The following is a 26,558-nucleotide window of genomic DNA, read 5'->3' as shown; positions in this document are numbered from 1 at the left end:
ATTTGAACCCAGGTCCTCAGACTTCACCGCTTCTCCTAGGCTCCAGGTGAATGGAGGAGCAAGTGTCTCTTTGGACAGTGATGCAGAAATCTCCAATATAATTTCCTATTAGAAATTATGTTACTCTGAATAGAATGAAACCATAAATTTCATTCAAAAATGTCATAAGGGCCACAAGATCTCAAAAGGGCTTTTAAGTAGTTTTGGTAATTAATATGAAAGAATTTTGGAGGGGTAAAGAGTATTAAATCCTGACCATGCCAGGAGCTAAAAACGATTGGGGAAAGAAGCCACTTTCCTGTTACTTAGTGGCAAAGGTGTCTGTGCCTGGCTTGGTCTGACTGCTGCAGCACGGATGTCCAATCTACCGCGTCTGTCCTTGAACATGCACAGACAGACACTCAGACACCCAGACACCCTCTTCTCTCTTCTTCTCCGCACTGCCCTGCCCCTACAGAGCAGAGAGCTGTGAGCCAGGAGTCCTTGCTGGCAACCCTGCAAGGCAAATCATTGATCAACCTCCCTGTGGGAAGAAAAATGCAGGGAAAAGCCTACCTCCCACTGTAATTGGGCTGTCCCGCACCGATATTTTGGGCCCCAGAAAGGGGAAGGGAGGGAAGTGACAAGCATTTATTAAGTCCATTCCACGTGCCAGGCACTGAGCTGAACCCTTGACAAGTAGCATCTCATTTGAAAGCAATCCCCCTAGGGTTGGACTAGCCCAGAGGGGATTTGTGGCCTGGGGCCGATAGGGCCCAAGGGTCCCTTCTACCCCACCAACATCCCCTGGGTCATCTGTCCCCAGAACCTAGAAGCACCAAGGAAACACGGCCATCCAGCCTGGCTCAGTGCAGTGGTGCCTGAAATAGCTCTTTGTTGGACTCAGCCCTGACTTTACTTGTCTTTTCTTTCTGTTCCTCTTAACCCAGACTTTTTTCTTGCCAGCTCAGTATAGGATGCAGGGACCAGAGAGAGTCCCCTCTCCTTCCTAGGGCATGGGTTTGATCCCCTAGGAACTGCTTCATGGGATTTCTCTGAAATTTCCCAGGGGCATTATACCACGGAGTTGGGCTGGGATCCAGCTCCCTTCCTCTGTGGACTCGACAACCTAGATTCAGGTGAGGGCTGAGGCAGCCCCTCTGCTCCCGCCTCGGATGCCCCTTGGCACCAGTACAATCCTGACCTTGCTCCCCTCTGCCCCGTTCTCCTTGTATTGTTACCTTCCCCCTACCCCCAACATTCCCTTCCCAGCCCTCCCAGGAGCTAGGTTCTTCCAGCCTTGGGAGGGGAGCTGCCTGCCCCTTTCAGATGGCACGCGGTGTGCTGTTACCTTCTGCCCATGTTTAATTCATGGCAAGGTTGGGGCGAGCTTCCTGGGAAAGAGAAGAACTCCCTTGGGGTCTTGCCCAGTTCTTCCAGTCTCCCACCATAACTGGCTCTCCTAATTTCCAATATTCTTCTTTTTGACTTGGGGGGGAAGTTTAAGGGGTGCCCCCTGGCAGGAACTGGTGAATGGGCTCAGATGCCGTAGCAAGCACCCCCTAGCCCCGCCATCCATTCATTAATCCGCTGCCTTGGAATGTCTTGTAACCAATCAGCAGGGGCCTCTGGGACTCCCCAGCATTCTAATAACGCTCCAGTGATTAGCAGGGGCCGGGTCAGTGCACACTGGGCTGGGTGGACAGGCAGGGAGGACAGAGGGGTTTTCGCAGGCTCTATCTGTCTCGATTTTGCCTATCTCCTTTCAAGAAGCCAGCAACTATTTGGACAGAGCAGGGCTGTCTGGACAGAGTGATTACTCAACAGTCTCTCCCTTTTGTCTCTCCTTGCCCAGCCCAGACTGTTTAAAGTTTTGAATAGACGTTAGTGCTTGGGAACCTGCTCTGGGAAAGAGGACAAGAGAACAGAGACGGGAATAGCTCAGAGCCCCAGTGACTCTCTCACTGTCCTGCTCTGCCCAGCCCTGTACCAACACGTCCAGTGCCCAAGTGGAAGCTGCCCTACATGCAGGGACCATGGGGGTTGTGCCAAAGTCTCCTGACCTTGCTCCTGAGTTTCCTTCACGTTACCTGGGCAGAAATCCAAATGCCCCAACTGCAAAAGGAGGTTCCTCCATATCAAGGTAATGGGGGTTGGGAAGAAGGGAGGTATGGGATCTTTGGAAGTCTGGTCTGTGGAGAAAGAGGGTGGGAGATGTTGCAGGCCCCACAGGATGGGATGCAGGGAACAGAGAGAGCCCCCTCTCCTTCCCAGGGCACGAGGCTGATCCTCTGGAGACCGCTTCATGGGATTTCCCTGACAGTGGTAAGCAGAGCCCTGAATGATCAGTGGAGGTTGGAGGCCAGAGGGTCCAGCAGGGATCAGGACAGGGTGATGGCCCACCCCCTCTTCTCTCGGCTGTGCTCTGAGTGACCACCAGATACTTTGTCCTCTGGCCTCTCAAGCCCAGAGGCACTTCAACCCATTCCAAGGCTGGGCTTCATTCAGGTTGGCTTTCTGACCCAAATTGAAGAGCCAAAAGACCAGGACAGACCCCAGGGCTCAAGGGGAGACAAGAAGGGGGGGGAGTGGCCCTCCACTGAGGGCTGAAGACTCAGCTTTCAAGGGTCCCTCTCCCCCTGGAGGGGGCTGTTTCCACGCTCCCTCCAGGTGCAAGGGGATGGTCCAAAAAGAGAAAAACCGGGACGTGGGTTGGGGTGGTGGAGGCAGAAACATTTCAATTCATGGGGTCACAGCTTTGGAGTTAGAGGGCTGACCCACCCCCTCTCCCATTTTACAGAGGAAGCTGGAGCTCCAAGATTAAGTGACTTCCCCAAAGTCACAGAGGTGAAAAAGCCAGGATTCAAACACACTGTAAATCCAGTATTTTTCCCCACTTGAAGCTTGCCAGGGAACAATCAACCAAATCTATGCAAACCTTATGCAAATCAGATCCCTCTATATGCAAATTTCTGGGGAGTTGGGGTTGGGGGATTCCATATGTTCCGACGCTGGGTCCCTTAATCTTGCAGCATTCCTACCATCTCCCTGGCCTGCAGCTTGGATTCTTCCTCTTCCTTGCTTCCTAGATTGTTTCTATGGGGCCTCCCTGGTCCGGGTGAGGGCTGGGAGGAGGGGCAGGGAGTGGTACTGAGAATCCCATCACAGTTTGGCTGTGTGTCCTTGGGGTTCCAGGAGTTACTTGGCATCTCTTTCTTCCTGCCTATGGGTCCTCACATGGACAGTCTTTTGGGCTTTCCTATATCCCTTCCAGGCATTCCTCAGGTCCTTGGGGATGACATGCCCGATTTCTTCTGACCCATTCCCCTCTGCCATCCCCAAATGCTCCCCAAGAAAGAAAAGCCATTGTGGCCTCAGCCCCTGCCCCCCCTCTCTGTCTCCGTCTCCATCCCTTTGTGTCCTGCTTCCAATGAGAGATTTCTCTTCCCCACCCCTTCCTCCTCTCTGTCTCCCCCTTCCCCATCACCATGGAGATCTGCCTGCCTCCTGTTGCAATCTGGGAGACAAGTGTGGAGGCCCTGCTGCTCTAGGAGACCTGCTGGGCCCCGGGCTTTGAACTGGCCTCCCTGCATCCTTGACTGATTCTGGCCTGTCTGTCTCCCTTTGCTCCACCACTGCCCATCCCAGCTCTGAGCTTGAAGGAAAGTTTCTTGCTTCTGGCCCTGCACAACAGACTTCGGAGCAAAGTCCACCCGCCAGCTGCCAACATGCAGAGAATGGTGAGTAGTTGGAATAATAATAATAATAACAATAATAATAATAAAAATAGCTGGCATTTATGCAGCTAAGTCCTGAATTAGTGTAAATTTATGACTCCCCTGAAATGATAACATGTATCCAAATTCACACTATTTAAAGTGATAATAATATATGAAATATGGCTGTTGGTTCCAGCCCAATGCAAATACACAGTGAAAATTCAAACAATGCAACTATCTGACCGCCATGGGTTGGTTATTTGCACTCATCAGGACTTAGCTATTTTTTCATATCATAATCATGAGCAGGTACCTTGCTTTCTGCATCCCTACTCCTCCATGGGGAGACTTCCCCATCCCACCCCACTCTCTCTATCCTCTGGAATTGATCTAGAGAGGGACTGGAAAAGGGCAGTGAGGATGACCCAAGGTGTTGCAAAATAGAACCCCAGCATGAGGAAAGGCCAAAGGAATTGAGTGTTTGCTGGTAAAGAGAAGGCTCAGTTCCATTCAATCCAGCGAACATTTAACTAAACGCCTACTGTGTGCAGGTGAAAAGCTGGCTAAGTCATGGAGGAGAAGCTAAATTTAGCTAAAACATAGCATCTACCCTCAGGAAACTTACAGTCTAGCAAGGATAGGCTGTGATCTGTAAACAAGCATTTATTTAGGCACTGTTCAAGGTGCTGAGTTTACGAGGAAAAAGTAAAGTTCTTGTCTTTCGAGGATCTTATATTCTAACATGAAAGGGGACACGTGTACACATAGAAGTCAATATGTATATTTACACAAACACATATGTACACATACACACACATATGTACATGTATATGCACGTGTGTGTATGCACCAACACATAATGTAAACAAAATGAATGTGAGATAGTTTGGGGAGGAAGTGCATTAGCTGTTGGGTGAGTCAGGAAGCCATGGTGTATTAACTGACTCAGTTTAAATCATCTCTGCCCTGGGCCTTTAGGAGTTCTCTGCACACAGCAGATACTTAATGTTTACTGAGTGAATAATAAATATAAAATATTGCTGAAGCGAATCAGAGGGGTGCAAACAAAGGCTATGTGAAATCTGAGAGAGGGTGAGGGTAGCTGTGGAATCCATCAATGCCCTCTCCCTGTTCCTCAGTTAAATTTAAGGTGTAAGCAGTCTTTAATTCCACTGGCATTGAAGCAGTCAGCTTCCCCACAAAGGAGGTCTGTTGAACTTGTTACTGAGGGGAGCAGAGGGATCTCCTCTCCTGGGGGAGAGGTGGGGTGGGCCTCTCTGTTTGTCTGCCCCAGTCCTGCCTAGAGGTATGGTTCCCCATAGTGAGGGCCTCACCCCAGCCTCCTGTGAACCCGGGCAGTCAGTGGCCTGGTGATCCTGGCCAAGATACATGAGGGTGATGAGGCTGGGTGAGTGGTGGAGATCATGCCGGGCTCTGCTAGAGGCCAGGCCTAGGGCCCCAGGATTGTTTCTCCCTCTTCCCATTCCCAGGTGGCTGAGCTCTCCGTGCTTAGCTCCAGCTCTCATGCTTCATCAACCCTGTCAGAATTAGTCCCAGCTAGTGGGGATTGTGTGTGTGTGTGTGTGTGTGTGTGTGTGTGTGTTTGTGTGTGGTGGGGAGAGGGGGAGAGCAGGGCATCTGAAGCTCTCAGGAGAACTGAATCCTTCCTGCCCCTGTAGCAAACAAAAATAGCTAGCATTTATATAACTAGCTTTTTAAGGTTGGCAAAGCACTGTATATGTATTATCTCATTTAATCCTCACAACACCCCTTCCAGATAGAACCTCCTCTCTGGAGCCAGATGAAGGTGTGAACAAACTACCAAGCTAGGGGTGGGTGTAGGAGAGAGAGAGAGAGAGAGAGAGAGAGAGAGAGAGAGAGAGAGAGAGAGAGAGAGAGAGAGTCTGAATGTCCACAGGGGTACCATGTATATGAGTCCAGGGAGGAAGCTGTGGCAGGGTCATTGGGTGGGGCCGACTTCTTTCGGGGCCCTTCCTGAACAAATCATCCTGGGGACCTCCCATATGACCCCAGAGGCCCACACCCAGCTCATTTGTCTGTCTTGGCCCTCACTTGGCTCCAGAGATGGAGTGTCAGTAAGTGATGAAGGCAAGGATGGTCCAGAGGACAGGGGACCTAACTTAGGGAACTATGGAAGAATCTAATTACTGTAAAGAGCCCAGGGAGGGCTTAGTCAAGGGTACCAGGGACAGCTGGGTCTACCTTATACACCAGCCAGGAGCTTCTGAAGTGAGGGCAACCCTACAGTTTTATGTCTCCACACTTTGCTCTCTCCTTGGAAGATTTCCTAAGAGTGTCTGTGTCTACCTGGGCTCCCAGGCTGAGGGGTTTTTTCCTACTACAAGGGCTGGAAGGGAAGAGAGTGTATGGCCTTCTGATTTCCCCTGCACCTAGGACGGGGTAGGCATCCAATTACAATTTCAGATGAGGGAGACTCAAGCCAAGGGCACTGGGAGCCCACCCTGGCTTGCTCCATGGGAGAGATGCCCAGAGAAGTTGTCACCCCCAGGATTTAGTCCCAAAGAGACCTTCCATCTGACCCAGGGTGAGTAAAGGCAGGGACATGGCCTTGCCAAGGCCCCAGTGTTCTTGCTCCTGGGCCCTGGTACAATGGTTAACTAGGCCTTGGGTGTGGGGAGCTCCCAAAGGGTGGGAGGACTTCTCCCTGGCTGCTTCCCTAGGGAGTGAGCATTTAAAGTCACCATCCAGCTGGCTGGTTCAGCCCCCAGCTGTGGAGGCTGGGAGACAGGCCATAAATGCCTTCCCAGCTCAGCAATGACCTTGGATGCCTGGAGGTGAAGTTCCCAGGAGGTGGGGGTGGGAGAATCCTGTCTCCTTCATTCCCAGGTCTCCTCTCCCTCTCCTGTTGCTAAGCTCACTTGAGCCTCCTTGGTGTATATAGTCCCAGAATCAGGGTCCCCACCAAGGTCAAAGGACCTGGAGCTATCCATGGTAGAACGTGTCCACTGCAGTTCCCTACAGACTGTGTGCCACCAGACACACTTATTAACACTCACACACAAACTCAAGCCTTCCCCCAACCCCACCACTGCCATGAATATTCGAACCCCCACACGTGAACTACCTCCTCCTGCAAACTCCTGTAAACACTCACAAGTCCCACTACCCATATATATATATATATATGTATATATATATGTATATGTATACATACACATATACATATGCATATATACAAATACATTCCTCCTTACCTCTATAAACCCTCTCCACAAACACATACTGCCCACTCACAAACCCATACATATACTTTACTTTATTTCCAGTTCCAAATTATCTCCCTCCCTTCTCCTCTCCCCCACCCATGGAGAAAGCAAGAAAAACAAAAGCCTTTGCAAACATGTATAGTCATGCAAAATAAACTCCTGCATTAGCCATGTCAAGATGGTGATGAAGAAGAAGGAGGAGGAGGAGGAGGAGGAGGAGGAGGAGAAGAAGAAGACCAAAAAATATATTTCAGTCTGCACTCTGAGCCCTTCATTTCTCTCTCTGGAGATGGATAATATGTTTCATCATGAGTCCTTTGACATTATGATTGGTCCTTATGTTGATCAGAGATACTGTCTTTCAGAGTTGATAATTATAAATTGTTCTGGTCTGCTTACTTCATTTTGTGTCAGTTAACATGGTTCCCCCCAGGTTTTTGCTGAAACTATCCCTTGATCATTTCTTATAGCATAATGACATTCCATTGCATTCATATACCATAACTTGTTTAGCCATTCCCCGACTTATGGACATCCCCTCAGTTTCCAATTCTTTGTCACCACAAAAAAAGAGCTGTTATAAATTTTTTTTGTGTGCATATTTATCCTTTCCTCTCTATCTTTGATCTCTTTGGGATACAGATCTAGTAGTGGAATTGCTGGGTCAAAGGATATGCACAGTTTTGAGGGGTAGTTCTAAATTATTTTCCAGAATGGTTGGACTAGTTTATAACTCCACAATTCATGTGTTAGTGCCCCTGTTTTCTCATAGCCCATTCAACATTTATCATTTTCCTTTTTTTATCTTAGACAATCTAATGGGGGTGTGGTGGTACCTCAGAATTATTTTAACTTGCATTTCTTTAATTATTAGTAATTTAGGGCATTTTTTTTTTTGGTGAGGCAATTGGGGTTAAGTGACTTGCCCAGGGTCACACAGCTAGTGTCAAGTGTCTGAGGCTGGATTTGAACTCAGGTCCTCTTGATTCTAGGGCTGGTGCTCTATTCACTGTACCACCCAGCTGCCCCAAGGGCATTTTTTCATATGGCTATTGAGATTTTAGATTTCTTTCTTTGAAAACTGCCTATTTATATCTTTTGACCATTTGTCAGTTGAAGAATGTCTTTTCTTCTTTTAAACTTGAATCAGTTCCCTCTATGTCTTAGAAACTTATCAGAGAACTTGCTGCAAAGATTTTTCTCCCAAGTTTCCTTATTTTGTTCTAATTTTAGCTGCTTTGATTTTGATCTCTTTGAGGGTAAATTTTCAATTTTATGCAATCAAAATTATACTTTTTACTTTCTGTGGACCTCTCTATCACATTTGGTCACAAACTCTTCCTCTGTCCATAGATCTGCCAGGTAATTTCTTCAACTCTCCACTAATATGTTTATGATGTTATCCTTTTTGACTAAACCGTATAGCCATTTTGAGCTTGGAGATGTTGGTCTATACCTTACCTCTGTCAGACTGCTTTCCAATTTTCCCAGCAGTTTTTGTTGAATGGTGAGTTCTTACCTCAATAGCTAGGATCTTTGGGTTGATCAAACAGAAAATTATTGTGCTCATTTACTTCTGTGTTGGGTACCTAATCTGTTTTGCTGATCAATCTCTCTATTTCTTACCGAGTACCAAACGGTTTTGATTATAGCTTTGTAGTATAGTTTGAGATCTGATACTGCTAGGTCACCTACCTTACCATTTTAAAAATTGTTTCCTTTGATATTCTTGACCTTTCATTCCTCCAGATGAGTTTTATTATTTTTTCTAGATCAACAAAATAATTCTTTAAGGGAAGTTTGATCGGCATGGTACTGAATAAGTAAATTAATTTAGGTGATGTAATTTTTATTATGTTGGCCTATGCACAATGAATAATTCTCCAGTTATTTAGATCTGTCTTTATTTGTTTTAGCAAGTAGGCTCCCAAGTATTTTATATGTCTTTAGTTATTTTAAATGGTATTTCTCTTTCTAACTCTTCCCGCTGGATATTGTTGGTAATATATGGTAATATAGATGATTTGTGGGTTTATTTTTGTATCTGGCAACTTTGTGGAGTTGGCAATTGTTTTGATTAGTTTTTTTAGTTGACTCTCTAGGGTTCTTTAAGTAAACTATCTTATCATTTGCCAAAAAACACACACTTGATAAAAATTATTTTTAACTGAGCCAATGCCAAATAAAAAGAACATTTTTATAGTCATAGTAGAACAGAAAATGATTGCACATGAAATTTGTGACTATTATATACAGCTGGCTTTTTTTTAAAGTGTAGGGCAGGCTCTGGGGCTGCTATCCCAAATTCCCATTCATACTGTCAGATGGGTTCCCCAGAGGGAAGTTGCTACTTTTCCTCTCTAAGTGTCTCTGATTTGGAGAGGTGGTTTTCTAATGCTTTTGCTCACAAGCCCCCAACAGTGTGCTTCCCCCATTGATTATCATTTCATATCAACTGGCCAGCCAGCTGCTACTAGCTTTTAGAAATGTGCGTTTACTAACGTGGTATGGTAAGAAGAGTTGGTATAAAACATCCCCCCCAAATTCTGGGACATACTCTCCAGCAAGTGTAATCAGAGTCCAAGGGAAAGTGGGTTCAAGCTTATAGCACATAGAGTAAACAGGGTAAGTTTTCTTTTCTTCATGGAACCTTCTTAACGTTCCCCCTCATACAGGCACGATGGTAAGTGCTGGAATGAGTCTTTGCTTTGAGGGGCAGTACAAAACTTCATCGATGTTAACAAGAATGGCATTGCTTTCCCATAGACTTTGCCACAATCGTTTCAGAATCACAGTAGAAAATACTATCCACATCCAAAGAAAGAACTATGGAGTTTGAATGCAGATTTGAAAGCATTCCATTTGCTCTTTTTTTTCTTCTGTTTTGTTTCTTCTTTCTTGTGATTCCTCCTATTGGTTCTAATTCTTTACAACAGGACGAACATGAAAATGTGTTTAATAGGAATGTACATGTAGAGCCTATATCAGATTGTATGCTGTCTTAGAGAGGGAGGCAGGGAAGGAGGGGGAGAAAATTTAAAACTCAAAAGCTTAAGGAAGTGATTGTTGAAAACTAAAAATAAATTTATTAATTAAAATTAAAAAAAAAAAAGGAAGAAGCCCTAGAGATTATTCGGTACTTAGGTGGAAACAGTTTTATGTCTCAGTCTGCAAAGTCCAGAGGAGCCCTGGTCACTTTCAGGGGTGAGGCAGGGGTTACCAAGAATATCAGAACTTCACTGAGTAGTAAAGAGGAGTTGAGTAGAAGCTAGCCTTTTGGGGACTAAAGGAGACAGTTCTAGGACACAGCATGAAATTCACCCTCAAATTAACTTTTAAAGACAAATTCAATTGTGTGTGTTGGTGGGGAGGAAACTACCATCTGGTTCCTATTTTATCTGATGATCCTTGCTAACTAGTTGCTAAGCTGAGTTGCTGAGTTGTTGATGAAATCCACGTGCTGTCACTGATCTCTGAATTTGGGGATTGATGTAAATACAAAAGGCATCTATAAACATACTCATTTTTAAATTATTTCATTTTAATGAAATTTTACTTCATTTAAAAATAAATTTTAAGAAATGAATTTCTGTGCCCTGGGCCAAAGACCTGTTTGCTTCACCTTGGTTATGGCCCTGTTTGGAGGTCTCAGCCTCTCTGGGTATTTATTTTCCATTTACTCTCTAGGGAACATGAACCCTTTCTCCTTACCTACCTTAAGGAGGCAGTGGGGTGTGTGTGTGTATGTGTGTGTGTGTGTGTGTGGTAGATGGGGTTGAGGGTGTTAAGGTATAAGGTCAATGAAGAATAGATACTATCACTTTATGTGCAAGCAGGAGCATATGCCTGGGAGAGGAGAAAAAGAGTCTGTCTCTAGGACAAGTAGATGCTTACAAAGCAGAAGCTGAATTAATTAAATTTAATTATTTTAATTAATTCAATTTAATTAATTAAAGCTAGTTTTTAAAAGGTTCAGGGGTTTTGTGATATATGGTAACTCAGTTCTGGAACTGGATGCAAGGTATGTGGTCTGTGGGGAATGTAACATAGATGTGAATTTATGATCTTTTCTAGTAGAACAGTAATCCTGCTGAGACCCTGAGCTCTGTGCAGCCTTAATCGGTTGACAAGGAGAGTCTGGATGCTATACCCATATGTCTCTCTGCCCCTCCCTTCCTCACACTGCGACTCAAAGGAGCCTGCTATCTGACTCCTCTACCTCTGCTTCTCCTGCAGGACTGGAGTGATCAGTTGGCCGGGCTGGCCCAGGAGCAGGCAGCCCGCTGTTCAGCTCAGGCCCTGCTCCCTGCCCGCGTCCAGGCCCTGCAGTTGGGCTGGAATGTGCAGCTCCTGCCAGCTAGGGTCGCCTCCTTCGCTGATGTGGTCACTTCGTGGTTTCGAGAGGGGCAAGGGTATACCTACGCAGCTGCTCATTGTGCTAGCAACTTGACCTGTGCTCACTACACCCAGGTAGGGGCCCACTTAGGAGCTGAGGACTTGTTTTCCCAGGGATTCAATCCAAACACCAATTCAAGGTCATACGATAAACAGACCCAGAGTTGGAAATGACCTCAGAGGCCATCTAGCCCAGGTTCCTCATCTTACAGAAGAGGAAATTGAGGCTTAGACAAATGAAGTGACTAGCCCAAAGTCACATAGGTAAAATTCGAATCCAGGTCTCCTGAATTCAGAATTCTTTCCACCTCATTGCCTCCAATTGGTGGGAGGACTTTTTAATCTATAATGACCAGTTCTTATAGTAAGAGGCAGGGCAGCTAGGTGGTGCAGTGGATAGAGTGTTGGACCAGGAGTCAAGAAGATCTGAGTTCAAATTTGACCTCAGACACTTACTAGCTGTGTGACCCTGAGCAAGTCACTTCACCCTGTTTGCCTCAGTTTCCTCATCTGTAAAATGAACTGGAGAAGAAAATGGCAAACCACTTCAGTATCCCTGCCAAGAAAACCTCAAATTGGGTCACAAAGAGTCAGACACAACTGAAGAACATATAAAATATAATAATAAGAGGTAGCATAGCATAGTGGCTTGAGAGCCTCCCCTACAGTTTGGAACACCTGAGTTCAAGTCTGTCTTCAGACGTATTCTGGGTGCTTGACCTTGGGCCACGTGTGGCCCTCTAGGTCCTCGAGTGTAGCCCTTTGACTGAATGCAAACTTCACAGAACAGGGCCGCATGTGGCCTTGAGGCCTCAGGCTCCCCACCACTGATGCAGACTATCGTCTTAGAATAGCTGTTGATCCACATTGGTAGAGGGAGTTTCCTTATCTGGAGTTCCCTACACCAAAAAAATCACTAATGCAGACAAATGATGATGATGATGATGATGATGATGATGAGTGCACAGAATGCAGGACTTGGATTCAGGAAGACCTGAGTTCAAATCCTGCCTCTAACACTTACTAGCTGTATGACCCTGAACAAATCACTTAATTTCTCTGGGCCTCAGTTTCCTCATCTGTAAAATGGGGATAATATTAGCCCCTATTTCTGTAAAGTGCTTTACAAACCTTAAAGTGCTACATAAACACTAGCTATTATTTGAAAGTAATATTAACTTATAAGAAATAATAAACATATTTTACATCTATAATTTATAATAAATAATATTATCTAAGATTAAATTAAGAACATGACTTAATTCAGTTCAATTAATGTTTAATAAGCATCTGCTCTCCTGACTCTACTGTTTTTTTTTGAGGCAATAGGGGTTAAGTGACTTGCCCAGGGTGATGCAGTTAATCTTATTAATAAGTTAATAAGATTTTTAATAAAATCTGAGGCAAGATTTGAACTCAGGTCCTCCTGACTCCAGGACCAATGCTCTACCCACTGCACCATCTAATCTACTGTGTCTTACTTTTGTGACTTTGGGCAAGTCATTTTAACTCTATCGGCCTCAGTTTCCTCATCTATAAAATGAAAAGGCTGGATGGGAACATCACTGATGTCCCTTCCAGCTCCAAATTCACACTATGCAGAGCACCCTGGTCCTTGCAGCCTCTCACACTCCCTGCTTGCCTGCCTGGGACACCCTACACCACCTTCTCTACCCATTGTGGCCCTCTCTTCCTTCAAATTTTAACTCCAGACTCACTTAGTTCCTGCAGGAAGTTTCCCCCGACAAGATCTACCCAAATCTGTGTGTTGGAGATGGGGGAGGGGAGGATGTGGAAGTTGAGATGTGTTCTTTCTGGTTGCCTCTACGTGGTTCCCAGCTTGAAAGAGCCTCACCACAAGTTTTGGGGTGGGGAGTGGATTGGGACATGCCCAGAAGGGGCAGAGGATGGGGTGGGGAGTGGACGGTGTCCAGCGACTCTAAGCCTATGGGCCCTCTCTTTCTCCTGCAGCTGGTGTGGGCCACCTCAAGCCAACTGGGCTGTGGGAAACACCTGTGCACTATGGGCCTCATGGAGATGGAGGCATTCGCTTGTGCCTATTCTCCTGGGTAAGGTCCCCCTATATCTGGGCCTGGGGGGCATTGTCCATCCCACATCCATCCCTCTGGGACTGTACATCCTGATGGGCATCAGACAAAAGGGACTTGTACCTTTTGCAATTTTCCACTTGTTGGTGGGGAGGAGGGGGAGTGTCAACCCATACTAAATGTTCCCTACTTGTCCCCTAATTTCCCATCCAGGTCACCAGATTCTCCAGAGAATCATAGATCTAGCCATGGAAGGGCCCTTAGAGACTAGCTACTTGACTGTCATGTCCCCCTTGGGCATCAGTCTGGTGAAGCCCATGGACCCCTTCTCAGAATCCTGTTTTTAAGTGATAAAATAAAATGCAAAGGCTTACAAAGGGAACCAATTATATTGAAATATAGTTATAACTTTTAAAAAAATAAACAAATTCATGGACCCCCAGAAATCAAGGATCCTTGATTCTAATTCAACTTTCTCATTTTAGTCGAGGAAATTGGGCCCCAGACATAGTTAATGACTTGACCACAGTTACACAGTACATGGTACACGGTGGAAAGGTCAGAAGTTATATGGCTTCAAACCTAGCACTCTTTCACTACCCCTGAGCCTCTGTGCTCTCTCACGCAGGGGCAACTGGGAGGTGAATGGGAAGACGATTGTTCCATACAAAAAAGGGGCCTGGTGCTCGCTCTGTACTGCTGGTGTCTCAGGCTGTTTCAAAGCTTGGGATCATGGAGGTGGGCTCTGTGGTGAGTGTTCCCCCAGCTCTCTTTTTTATCCCCTTTTTCCTCCCTTGTGTTCTCCTAGACAGGCATTTCTGTTCTGTTTTCCTGATGACTCAGAGGAAGCTAAAGCTTCTGGATGGAGGTGATGTGTGGGGGTGATACACATGAGTGGCCAATGATTTCTACCCCTGTCCTTCCTCTGGTGATATCACCTAAGATGCCACCAGTCCCCAGAAATGCCACCCTAAGAATACTGGCATCTTTGGAGTAGGCCTAGCCTGATGAAGTTGTGCCCTCTCTGATTCATTCCCTGTGCTCTCTCTGATCAGAGGTACCCCGAAACCCATGTCGGATGAGTTGCCGGCACAACGGACGTCTCAATGTCAGCACCTGTCACTGTGACTGCCTCCCAGGTTACACCGGCAGGTATTGCCAAGGTGAGGAGGCCCCTCGATGTCTGCGGGTAGTCTGGAATGAACAAAGATGGGGGGCACAGAGAGCCTAGAATTCAGTGTACAGGGGGCATCCATGGGCAGTGGCACTTGGTGGCATGGGTGCCAGCTCAACTCAACAGTTTGTAACTGCTAGATGTGGGATACAAGACAAAGTGGAAAATGGCACCTGCTCTTGAGGAGCTTCTATGCTACTGACAGGATGCAACATGCATACAAATAGGAGAGAGAGACAGAGAGAGAGGAAGAGAGAGAGAGACAGAGAGAGAAAGAAAGAGAGACAGAGATAGACATATGCAAAGAGACAGAGAAAGAGAGAGTGAGAGGGACAGGGACAGAGACACACAGACACAAAAACAGAGAGAAAGACAGAGAGAGAAAAGGAGGGGAGAAAGACAGAGAGAGAAGGAGGGATGGAAGGAGGGAGGGATGGAGAGACAGACAAACAGGGAGAGGGAGGAAGAGAAAGAGACAGAGACAGATATACAAAGAGGAACAGAGAGAGAAGAGGAAAGAGAGAGAGACAGAGAGAGACAGAAAGAAACAGAGACAGAGAGAGACAGAGAAAGAGAGAGAGGGGAGAGGGAGGGGAGAGAGAGACAGAGAGAGAAGGATGGGGAAGGAGGGAAGGAGAGACAGACAGAGAGGGAGGTGGGAGAGAGATAGCTGTGACATCTAAGGTGATCAGGACAGGCTTCACAGAGAAGGAGCCACCTGAGAGTAGCCTGAAAGGAAGCTAAGGATTCTTAGAGACCAAAATTATCCAGGTCTATCTAAGGAAATGGAGTTGTAACTAGATTTTTTTTCACTCGGAGCAAAAATAGAGGGTTATTGTCATTGGTAATGGTATTTTTTTGGAGATGGCATAACCACTGAGGAAATCTAACTATGGGGAATACCAGGAGACAGGGAGGTCCAGTTCTGTGGGGGCCTGGAAAGATAGGTGGGCCCAGGGGAAGGAGAGAACAGGGACAAGACCCAAGAGGTAGGGTGGCCACTGTGCTGTCTGTGGGTTAATAAAGCATCCTGGTAAGGCACAGAGACAGTGGTCACTATGAGGAGGATGCAGATCTTCCCAGGGAGGAAACCCAAGGGACAAAGTGACTCCTCCAGATATTGATGCTTGGGGCAAAGCCTCACTTGTTCTGGGAGGAAGGGTGTTCTAGGCATTTTCTAGGAAACATCTTGTTCGTAATCATGGAGTTAGGAGATGGAATGCAGAGTGTGAGGAAAATATGTTGGCCAGTTTGGACCATAAAAGGGAATAATGTAAAATAAGTCTGGAAAAATAGACTGTGAAAACTTAAATGCCAAGCTAAAGAATTTATATTTTATCCTAAAGGTAGTAGGGAGCCACCGAAATTCTTGAAGAGGAGAGCCACATGATCAGATCTTGTCTTTTATGGTTATTTTGGCAGCTATGTGGACAAAAGAGACTAGAAGCAGGAATCCTAATTAGAAAACTTTCTTTTGCCATAGTCCAGGCAAGAAAAAAAAAATGGAATGGATTGGGAAGATTTTGTGGAAATAGAATTAATAAACTTGGCAAATGATTGGATAAGAAGGTTGAAGGAGAGGGAAGCATCAGAAATGGGTGACTGGAAAGATGGTGGTGTCCTGGGAAGAAAGAAGCAAGCTTGGAGATAGAAGAGGTTTGGGTTAAAGATAATGAGTTCTGTTTGGGGTATGTTGAGTTGGAGATGGTAATGATGTGTTGAGATAGACATGTCTTGAGCACCAGCCCTGAAGTCAGGAGGACTCGAGTTCAAATGTGGCCTCAGACACATAATGTTTCCTAGCTGTGTGACTCTGGGCAAGTCATTTAACCCCAATTGTCTCCCCAGAAAACCAAAACAAAACAAAAAATAGAGAAGATAGACATGTCTTGCAGACAGTTGGCTGTTCAGAGCTGGCATTCAATCAATCAATAAATGTTTATTAAATGCCAGGTAGGCAGCTGGGTGGCATGGTGGATAGAGTGCCAGGCCTAGAGTCAGGAAGAATCCTGAGTTCAAGTCTGACCTCAGGCACTTACTAACTGTGTAACCCTGGGCAAGTCACTTAAACCCTGTTTACCTCAGTTTCCTCATCTGTAAAATAAACTGAAGAAGAAAATGGCAAAGCATTCCAGCGTTTCTGCCAAGAAAACCCCAAATGGGGTCACAAAGAGTTGGACATGACTGAAAAATTTGAGGCACTGTGCTAAGCACTGGGGATACAAAAAGACAGCCCTTGCATTCAAGGAGCTTACAATCTAATGGGGGAGACAACATGAAAGCAAATATATACAGAGCAAGGTACATACAGGATAAATAGGAAATAACAGAGAGAAGGCACAAGAATTAGTGTTCAAGAGAGAGAAGAGATTAGGGCTCGATATATAGATTTAGGAGTCATTTGTATGGATGTGATAATTGAATAATTGGGTGGGCATTGGACCTTGAGTTAGGAGTTCAAATTCTGCTTCAGACACTTACTTGTGATGTGACCCTTGGCAACACCTGTCTGCCTCTGTTTCCTCACGTGTAAAATGGGGATAATAATACCTCCCAGGGTTGTCATGAAGATCAAATGAGATATTTGTAAAAGATTTTGCTAACCTTAAAGTGAGAGCTATTATGATTATTAAAAGAGAAGAGGATCCAGGACAAAACATAGAAAGCTCCCCCACCATGATCAGAGGATGGGATATAGGTAACGATCCAGCAAAGACCAAAACATTGTGACCAGACAGATAGAAGGACCAAGAGAGAGAAGTGTCATGGAAGCCAAGGGAGGACAGAGTGTTCAGGAGGAAATGGTTGTTAGACATCTTCAAATACAGACAGAAGTCAAAAAGAATGACGGCTGAGAAAACACCATTGGATTTATCACTCAAGAGACCATTGGTCACTTAGTCAGTCCAGGGGTGGAGTGGGCAGCCAGATTGGAAGAGGTTGAGAACTGAGGAGGAGGGGAGGAAGGGGCGGGGATGGGGAGGAAAGCATTGAGTGTAACTGGTAATTTCAGCACCTAGGACAACTACCGCCCTGGGCAAGGAAAACCAACTGGGGGCAAGCAGCAGGAAATGGGGCCTCAAATTCACTTTGCCATTCATGATATGAAAATAATTTGAGAAGTAATTAAGATGAATTCAGTGGAGTTGGAGGGAAGGATTAATTACTTGGGTGACTCAGAGTTGGAAGGCACCCCTCAAGGTCATAGGACCCCATGCTCCCTTCCCACACAGCCCGCAGGAGTGAAGACAGAATTGGGATCCATACGCACCCCAAAGTTGTATGCTGTCCTCTACAGACTCCACTAGCCTTGTCCTGTGTTGGAGGGATCCCCCTTCCCCAACTCCTAGTCTGCATGTGCTGAATGTTTGCCTCCTCTCGATTTTCCTCCCTGGACTGAATATGGCTCTGGTGGACTCTTTTAGGGAGATCAGGGCGGGGGGTAATACTGACACAAGCGAAAGGATTTTCCATGGGTATTAGGGCTTTGGAGGCAGGGGTCAGGGATGGGAGGGGGCTGGCCTGGGTAGGGGTGGCTTGCCCACGCTCTGGGTACTTTATAGTGAGGTGCAGTGTACGGTGTCAACACGGCCGATTCCGGGAAGAGGAGTGCTCCTGTCTCTGCGACGCTGGCTATGGCGGAGCTGAGTGTGCACGTGAGTATGGCTTTCTAAAGCCAGACCAAGCCTGGGGCTCTGGATCCTCTCTCAGAACTCAAGGAAGGCAGGGCTTGCCTGCTGACACTTGCCAGGACTCTGTGTGGGTAGCTTCCTGATCATGGGGGAAAGGTTCTCTTTCCAGCCTCATTAATGCCTTTTCCCTCTTCTCACACTCAGTGGTTCAGCCACACTGTCCCTCTGGCTGTTCCTCAGCCGTAGCGCTCAATTTTTTGTCTCCTTGCCTTTCCACTGAGTGTCCCCTGTGCCTGGAATGCACTCCCTCTTCACTTCTACCTCAGAGAATCCTCACTTCAATTACCGCCTTCTATGTGAAGTTTTTCCTGAGTCCTTCCAACTGCCTCCCAAACAACCTTGTGTTTATTTTGTTTTTATTATTTTTGTGTACTGATACATGGACATATCTCCCTTGATAGAATGGAAACTCCTTGAGGTCAGGGACTGTTCTGTTTTTTCTCTGTCGCCCCTGAGTCTGTCACAGTGCCTGGAGTATAGTAAGTGCTCACTAAATGCTTGTCAGTTGACTGACATAGCCCTTAGAGTAGCCAGGTGCTCCCTGCCCTGACCTCACATCAAGGCATATAGGCACCTGAGGACCCACATTCTTCTTTCTCAGTCAAGGTCCAGTTCCCCTTCCATGCCTGTGACCTTTGGATAGATGGCAGCTGCTTCATGATCTCCCCGGAGGCAGACACCTACTATGGAGCCAAGAGTAAATGTCAGGTGAAACTCTTGTTCCTGTGGGCCGTGGGGGTGCGGTCCTGGGCTTTTCTGGGGCCTGAATAAAAGGGAAGGAGGGCTTGCAGTACCTAGCAAAATGCTGCTTACAGAGTGGACACAATAAATATTTCTGGATGTGAATCTGAATCCTCTGAGGAGAAGCTAACATCATAAACTGGCTGATGTCATGGAACTAAGCCCTAACAGAATGTGCAACAATCCCTTAGGTGTGACGACAGGGTCTTCTCCAGTGTTAGACCTTATTCAAGTGCTTTTGTCTCTTTAGAATGGAGTTGACCTATTTTCTCAGGCTCGGGTGTGGCTCATGGGAGCCAGAGCAAAACTGGGGAAAGAAAGCTAGATTCGGAGTTAGAGTCTGGCTCTGTCAATTGCTACTTTTGTGACCCTGGGCAAATCACTCAAGCTCTGTTTGCCTCAGTTTCTTCAACTGTAAAATGGGGATAATAGCACTTACCTTGGAAGAGTTGTTGTGAGGATCAAATGAGATAATACATGTAAAAGTGCTTAGCATGGTGCCTGACACATAGTAGGTATTATAGAAATGTTTATTCTTCCCCCTTGCCTACCCTTATTCTCTTGATTTCCAGTCCCAGAGGGCAGACTTTAGTCTGGTCAATTGTCAATCAGCTTTTAGGAGATTTGGGGGGAGGAGGGTAACTGCAGACACAGCCTCTGAGCTTCAAGAATTCAGCAGTTACATAGAAGAGACAAGCTGCCTAACTCAATTTAATCCAACCAACATTAATCACTGCATGCCAGGCAGCGTGCCAAGTTCTGGGGAGACAGACAGACCAGTGCTTGCCCTGGAGAAGCGGACATTTTCCCTGTCAGTGTCTACGCTGCCTGTTTCTTTCGGTGCTCAGATTGCAGAATTATGTTTCATAGATTGGGGGTTGTATTGATCAGTGGACAAAGAGGCCATTGAAAGGCGGAGGAAGAGAGAAGACAGCTGGTAGGCCAGTTCATGCATTCTGCTGGTATCTGCACCTGTGTTAGGCAGCCTCCTGGGTGATGGGAGAAAGACCTCTCCTCACATTCTAATTGGGAAAGTCAACATAAAGGAAAATTCTGCTTCAGGGCAAGTGGAAAGGCCTGGAAGTCCTAAGGGTGCTGCAGTGGGGAGGATTCAAGGTCCAGGGGTCCTTAATCAACCTGAGTAGGCCAGACAACTGTTCTGGGGGACTGGGCTTGGAGTGGCCTATCTGACTGGAAGGAATAGAATTGTCGATTGCCATCCCATCCAAGCAGTGATCAGTCAAGCAGCCTGGATGCAGGACACAAGGTGGAGCCCCCGGTGGTGGTGCTCCGTGGCACCCTTATGAGGGCCAAATGGAGGGCAGACACTGGAGTTAGATGCATAGTTGGTCCTTACTGGCTGCCTAGTCCCAGGGTCTCTCCTGAAGCTTTGCTCTGAGGTGGGGGGGGGTGCAGGGCAACCTCGTAACAATAACAACAATAATAATATCTAGCATTTATGTGGAGTTTTAAGTTTTGGAAAGTGCTCTACAAATATTATCTCATTACATCCTCCCAACAATTGTGGGAGGTAGGTGCTTTTAATATCTTCATTTTTTTTTAGACGAGGAAGCTGAGGCAGACAGAAGTTAACTGACTTGCCCAGGGTGGCTTAGCTACCAAGTGTCTGGTGTTGTTTGTCCTTTATTCTTGAAGAGGACCATGACATTAGGGAGGTGATGCCATGACTTGCAAGTGAATTGAAGTGAGGGAGGACCGTGCAAAGTCACCAGCCTCACTTTCTCCTCTGGAGCCATCTGGGTCCAGTGGCCAGATATAGATCAGGATGACTGGAGATGGCCCCCAGCAAGTGTCTGAGAGAAGATTTGAATTCAGGTCTTCCTGACTCCAAGTCCAGGACTCTATCCACTGCACCATATAGTTGGGAAATTCACTGAGATTTTCTTAATCTTTTTGAGGGTGGACAATGGGGTTTCTTGGGGTCTTTCTGAGGAGAAGCCCTGAGATGCCTTGGGTTCCCTGGGTAAGATGGTACCACTGTGACATGGCTAGTGACTTGTAGGAGAAGGGTGGAATGCTGGCTCAGATTGAGAATCAAAAAGTCCAGGACATCCTCGCCTTCTACCTGGGACGCCTGGAAACCACTAATGAGGTGACAGATGCTGACTTTGAGACCAGAAACTTCTGGATTGGTGAGTGTGATGGCTGGAAATAGCAGGGTAGGAATTGGGCCCTGGAGACTCCCCAGAACCATCCCTGCCTGCTTCCAGAGCTCAAGGAGGATTCTGTAGGCACACTTAGAGAGCGTGGAATAGAGTGGGTGGATCCTAGAATCCCAGCCATGTGGAGATGAGGTGGGGATTAAGAGAAACAGATCAGGGAAGGTTTAGAGCCAGGAGATTAGGAATCTGGCCAGCTGTTGGATCAGGGACCTTCACCGGGAAGGGCTGAGGGGAGAAGAAGAAATGTCTTCAGACAAGATCAGGAAGGTTGACAGAGAGTACAAAGTGGGAAAGTGGGAGGGGGAGGAGGAGAGCCAGTGGGTGTGAGTGGGAGAGGTTCAAGGGCTTTGGTACTAGGAAGTAGTCCTCAGTGGGCAAGAGCCCTTCCTGGAAGACATACAAAGAGAAGAGTGGAGGAAAAGGGGCACAGGGGCCCACAGACTCAAGAAAATAGGGCAGTCCCTTCTAATCCCTCCCTTCAGTATCGATTTAAAGTGGAAGTGGAGGCAGAAGTAGAGACCCTAAGAGTGACAGATGGTGCAACTGACCTGATGGTTCGGTCTTTACTCTAGGACTGACCTACAAGACCTCCAAGGACTCTTTCCGTTGGGCCACAGGAGAGCATTACTCCTTCACCAGTTTTGCCTTTGGCCAGCCAGACAACCAGGGGTGAGAGAGCATGGGGTAGGGGTAGGGGTATACTGGTAAATATTTAACAACCAGCTCTTGGGGAAAAAAATGTTTGTATTACACTATCCTACAATCAGCTCCTAATTCATTGTTTTGTTGATTGTTTGGACTTAAGAAAGTAATGGAGAAATGTTAATAATGCAGATTAAACATAAAAGTGTGTAGTGTGTGTATGTATATATATATGATATTTTATATATATATAATTATGTATTGTATGTGGTATATAATATATAAATTTTAAAGTTTCATATGTTAAGTCTATTAAGCTTAAAAGCGTGTCAGGGATATGGATATATATCACATTAATATATTATATATGATATACATTATAGATATCTATAGTCACACACACATATGTGATATATCATATATAAATTTTTAAGTTTCATATGTTAAGTCTATTAAAAGTGTGTCAGGGATATATATATATATACATATATCACATCAATATGTGATATATAATATACATTACATACACATATACACATAATTATATATATTACATATACATCCACAGACACACATATGTATGATATACAGTATGATAAACTTTTACATTTAATCTGTATCATTAACATTTTCTCCATCACTTTCTCGAGTCTAGACAATCAACACAAACATAAGTCAAGAGTGAAGGTGTGAGGTAATTTCAAAGGGGGTAAACAGCTATCCTGCTAATGGATTAGCTCCTATAGGGAGGGGTGTCCCAGGGCCACGGGCCATTCCAAGTTGGATGGTGGCCAAAATCTCCACACTATCTACTGTCCTATCTTTGTCCCGCCTCCCCCTCACTATATCAGGTAATTGACCAATATTGCTGCTAAGATGTATAAATGATATAGTCCCTGCCCTCAGAGAGTTCTCCATTTAACTGGAAAACAAGACAGGAAAACCAGGAAACAATTAGAAAACAAGACAAAATAATATTTAATTTAATTTGATTCAACAAATGTCAATTATGTGCAAGGCACAATGTTAGGCTCTGAGCAAAAATGAGTCTGTGCCCTCAAGGACTTTATATTCTCCTGGGGATACACCTCAGATGTGGAGTAGTAAAATTTGAAGAGGATGAGGATACCTGCACCTTGGGAAATTAGGAAAGGATCCATAGAGATTCCAAGACTGGAAGGAAGATAAGGATTTTGACAGGCAGAGAGGAGGGGGAGCGCCCTCTGGGTGCAGGAAGCTCTTGTACGTTTAGAGACAAAAGATGGAAAGGTCTGGAGAAGTAGTGGTCCCGTGGTCAGAACATGGAGCTGGTTCATGGATGGATATTTACGAAGTGTCTGCTCTGTGGATGGGTCTGTGCTAAAGACCATCCGTCTTCAAGCTTGCTAAGGTTTCCACATCATTTGGGGGCATCAGACTTGGGAGGAGGAAGGAGGCAGAACAGAATTCATCTCTAGGGATCTCAAGATCCTGTCCCCAACCCAGCTTCCTCTCTAAGATTCCTTTCCCTCATTAGAATATAAGCTCCCTGAGGGCACAAACTTTGTTTTTGCTTTTCTTTAAATCTCCTTAGCTTAGCATTGTGCCTGGCACATAGTAATACCTTAAGAAATGTCTCCCCCAGGCCATCCATTCCCTTGGGCACAGGGCCTTGGTTCTAATAACTAACTAGCATTTCTCCCTGGAAGTATGCAGAACCTTTACCTGTGTTATCTCACTTTATTCCTCTACTCCTTTCTCTTATTCTGTCATCTTTCCCCACAAGGCAGGAGGAGACCTCGCCAGCATGGCTAAACACTGGGGGAGGTGATGGTGGAATAGGAGTGCTTTGTTGTCTTAAACTTTTTTTTGTAATTTTTTTTTTTTACAAAATGGGTGAGAATTTTTCCAGAGTCCTCTTTGAATCCTCTGAAAACAGCTTGGAATGTTCTCAGGTCTGGGGTGGTGGAGTGGGGGGCTAGAAACAGGAACAAGAAGCTACTTGCTGGGGGGTGTTGACTTTCAGTAGTCAGCAGGGTTCTTCCCTCCCTCATTCGTGCTGGCTAGCCCTATGGGTCTCAGTAGCATCTTCTGCATTGCGGAACACTGAGCCCCCAGGAGATCCATAAGCTGAGAGTTGGGGCTGCCTACCTGCATGCCCCTTCACCCCCAAACCTCCACCAAGATCACTCCCCATGGGACAATTCTCAGTTCCCTCTGTCTGGGACCCTACAGGTTTGGGAACTGTGTGGAGCTGCAGGCATCCGCCGCCTTCAATTGGAATGACCAACGCTGCAAAACCCGAAACCGCTACATCTGCCAGTTTGGTGAGTGGCCCCTTGACCCCCAAGCTCTCCTGATTCTATCCTTTTCCTCTCCCAACTTTGCTTCCATGGGAGCAGAGCTGCCAAGCAATGAACTCCCAGCTTAGCTCCCTCCTTCTGCCATCTTCCGGTCCCCCTACCTCCTTCCTCCATTGGCTGGCCCTGGAATTCCTTCCTGACTCTCACTGTGAAGGCTCTTCTGGGTAGGCACTTAGGTCCCCTTATTTCTTCTTCCTTCTATAGATGTAGCAGGGTTATCAGAGACTATAGGGAGGGGGAAGAATCCTTAGGTCACTTCAGGCATAGAAATGATCCTCTGTACGCCCTGGGCTGATGGTCTGAAATGATTCTATTATGACAGCATGAGGCCTCAGTAGTAGGTAAAAGTAGCAGTCTGGGGGTGACATTGGGTCCCTTGGCTAGAACACAGCCAGTGCCCTTGCAGGGGGGTCTCCATCTCCTCCTTCCTAGGTCTCCTGATGGATGTATCTTTCCCACTGAGAACCTCACTAAATGTGCCCTGCCTTTCAACCTGGCCTGTTTGAAATGGGCTGCCCAAGTGGGGTCCAAGTGGATCCTTGACACTTGGCTCTGGGGTCTTTCACAGCCCAGGAACACATTTCCCAGTGGGACTTGGAGCCCTGAAGTGGGAGCTCCTATCATCTCTGCCAGCCTTCAGCTCATCCCTCCTTCCTCTGCCCCAAGCCCTTGATACTTATCTGGATGAACATGATTCAGGCAGCTCAGAAGATGTTCTGGATCAAGGATACCTCCCCCTGACATCTGCTATGCTTATCTGACATCTTTGTATCTCTGTGAAAGAGTGATGGGGCCCAGGGAGTGAGGCAGAAGACTCATTGACCACCAGGGAAGGTGTGTGTGAGGGCATGAGGGTTGACTGAAGCAGGTGAAAGTAACCATTAGAGGCCCCTAGTCACTAACCACCCCACCTTCTCTGTACCCTCTTGGGCACAGGGTAAGAGGGGTTTCTGGGCCAGGTCTTCCTCTTAATGTTTTCTGTTGTGGTATCCTTCTTTTTGCTTCTACTGGTATATAGAGAGAGCCAAGAAATGTGTGTCAGACTCAGCCCTGGCCATCCTGAAAGGATCCACCTCACACCATAAGCATTGCTCATTAGATAATTCAAAGTCCCTGGCAGGAAGCATGGGCAGAGAGGGACCACTCCCCAACCCCCTCTATGTGTGTGATAGTAAGTCTGGGTCCTAGGACCTGGCTAGTGATGGTATTGGGCAAGAAACATAGCAAAGCAGCACCTCTGGGCACTTAGAATGTCCTTTGTGAAGGAATAAACTAATTTATGCCTAAACTTAGTGGTGTTTTCTTTGTTCTTGAGGCTTCCTTGTCTGCTGTCCTGAAGAATGGAATCATTTAGAGTTGACCAACGTCTACTTTCTTCTCTTCCACACCCTCGTCTGTACCCACACAACTGTAAGAGTCACTAGGGCTTAAGGGAGAAATGTAGGGATAGGAAACCATGGGAGATGGGGGGAAGTCTCAGCCCTGTGACAAGAACTGTAGCATCCAAGAAGTCTGTCCTAGCTCTCGAGCAGCTGTGTGTATGTGTGTGTGTGTGTGTGTGTGTGTGTGTGTGTGTGATGGCCTCCTTTGACAGTCACTGTGGTGAAGCCTCAGGACCCCTTCTCTCAATGATGCATTTAAACTCATAAAATAAAATACATAGGAACACAAAGAAAACCAATTACATTGAGATGAATTTTTTTCCATCCAGGTTCATAGACACCCTGAAGTCTATTAACAGACCCAAGCTAAGAACTTTTGCTCTAAGGAGGCCCCTTAGAGATCAGACAATTCAATTGTTTTCAGTTGAAGAAACTCAGTGCAGAAGAGTTAAAAGACTCATCTAACAAAGCACTTTGAAACCGGGTCCTATCACGCGATAGAAAGAGTACTTGGTTTGTAGTTCATGATTCTGCTACTCACTACCTATGTGACTTTGGGTAAGTCACTTAATCAATCAAGCATTTGTTTAAAAAACAAAACAAAAAAACCCAAAACTATGGGCCAGCACTAGGTGCTGGCAATAGAAAGACGAAGATGAAAAAAGGTGCCAAGTGTCCTCACGGAATCTGTATTCTGCTAGCGGAGACAACATGTAATCATGCTCACAAAATAAATGCAAGGTAATTGGTGGAGGGGAGGTAGCAGTAGGCTTCATGGAGCAGGGGGTATGAACTGAGCTTGGAGGGAAGCTAGGGACCCTAAGAGGTGGAAGGGGGAGGAAGGCATTCCAGGCATGGTGGAGTAGTATGTGTAAGGAACAACAATGAGCATTTATTAAGTGCCTGCTATGTACCAAAACGTGGTCTTGGCCATGAAGGAACCCACAATCTAAGAGGGGAACAACACGAGAATGACTAGTAACTATACAGACAAGATACGTGGAGGATGAGTT

General features: G+C 46.1%; 1 protein-coding gene across 2 annotated transcripts; it reads left to right on the top strand.

Annotated features, from left to right (window-relative positions):
- Positions 1-1,676: 1,676 nt before the first annotated feature.
- Positions 1,677-25,423, top strand: LOC110192547 (C-type lectin domain family 18 member A). Of its 2 annotated transcripts, XM_020963768.2 has the most exons (13): positions 1,677-2,122; positions 2,254-2,304; positions 3,628-3,719; positions 11,183-11,416; positions 13,313-13,410; positions 14,018-14,139; positions 14,445-14,552; positions 18,127-18,219; positions 18,857-18,963; positions 21,020-21,149; positions 21,752-21,848; positions 24,036-24,127; positions 24,732-25,423. In XM_020963768.2, the coding sequence occupies exons 1-13, from the start codon at positions 2,005-2,007 to the stop codon at positions 24,767-24,769; spliced, it is 1,380 nt and encodes a 459-aa protein (XP_020819427.1). In that variant the 5' UTR covers positions 1,677-2,004; the 3' UTR covers positions 24,770-25,423. The 2 variants fall into 2 exon arrangements, with proteins under 2 accessions (XP_020819427.1, XP_020819428.1); XM_020963769.2 differs by lacking the exon at positions 2,254-2,304.
- Positions 25,424-26,558: the final 1,135 nt, after the last annotated feature.

This window comes from Phascolarctos cinereus, unplaced genomic scaffold, assembly GCF_003287225.1.
Source record: "Phascolarctos cinereus isolate Bilbo 61053 unplaced genomic scaffold, phaCin_HiC Scaffold_2;HRSCAF=192, whole genome shotgun sequence".
In the NCBI taxonomy this organism is placed as follows: domain Eukaryota; kingdom Metazoa; phylum Chordata; class Mammalia; order Diprotodontia; family Phascolarctidae; genus Phascolarctos; species Phascolarctos cinereus.
The sequence above is the reverse complement of the archived record's forward strand: the minus strand, read 5'-3'. Positions and strand labels throughout refer to the sequence as shown.

What these genes read in the sequence shown, in the direction of transcription:
- LOC110192547 (XM_020963768.2), top strand. Translation starts at nt 2,005, where the DNA reads ATGCAGGGACCATGGGGGTTGTGCCAAAGTCTCCTGACCTTGCTCCTG. An exon ending in GAGCCAAGAGTAAATGTCAG is followed by an intron (nt 18,964 to 21,019) that starts GTGAAACTCTTG and finishes AGTGACTTGTAG; the next exon opens with GAGAAGGGTGGAATGCTGGC. An exon ending in CCGCTACATCTGCCAGTTTG is followed by an intron (nt 24,128 to 24,731) that starts GTGAGTGGCCCC and finishes GGTCTTTCACAG; the next exon opens with CCCAGGAACACATTTCCCAG.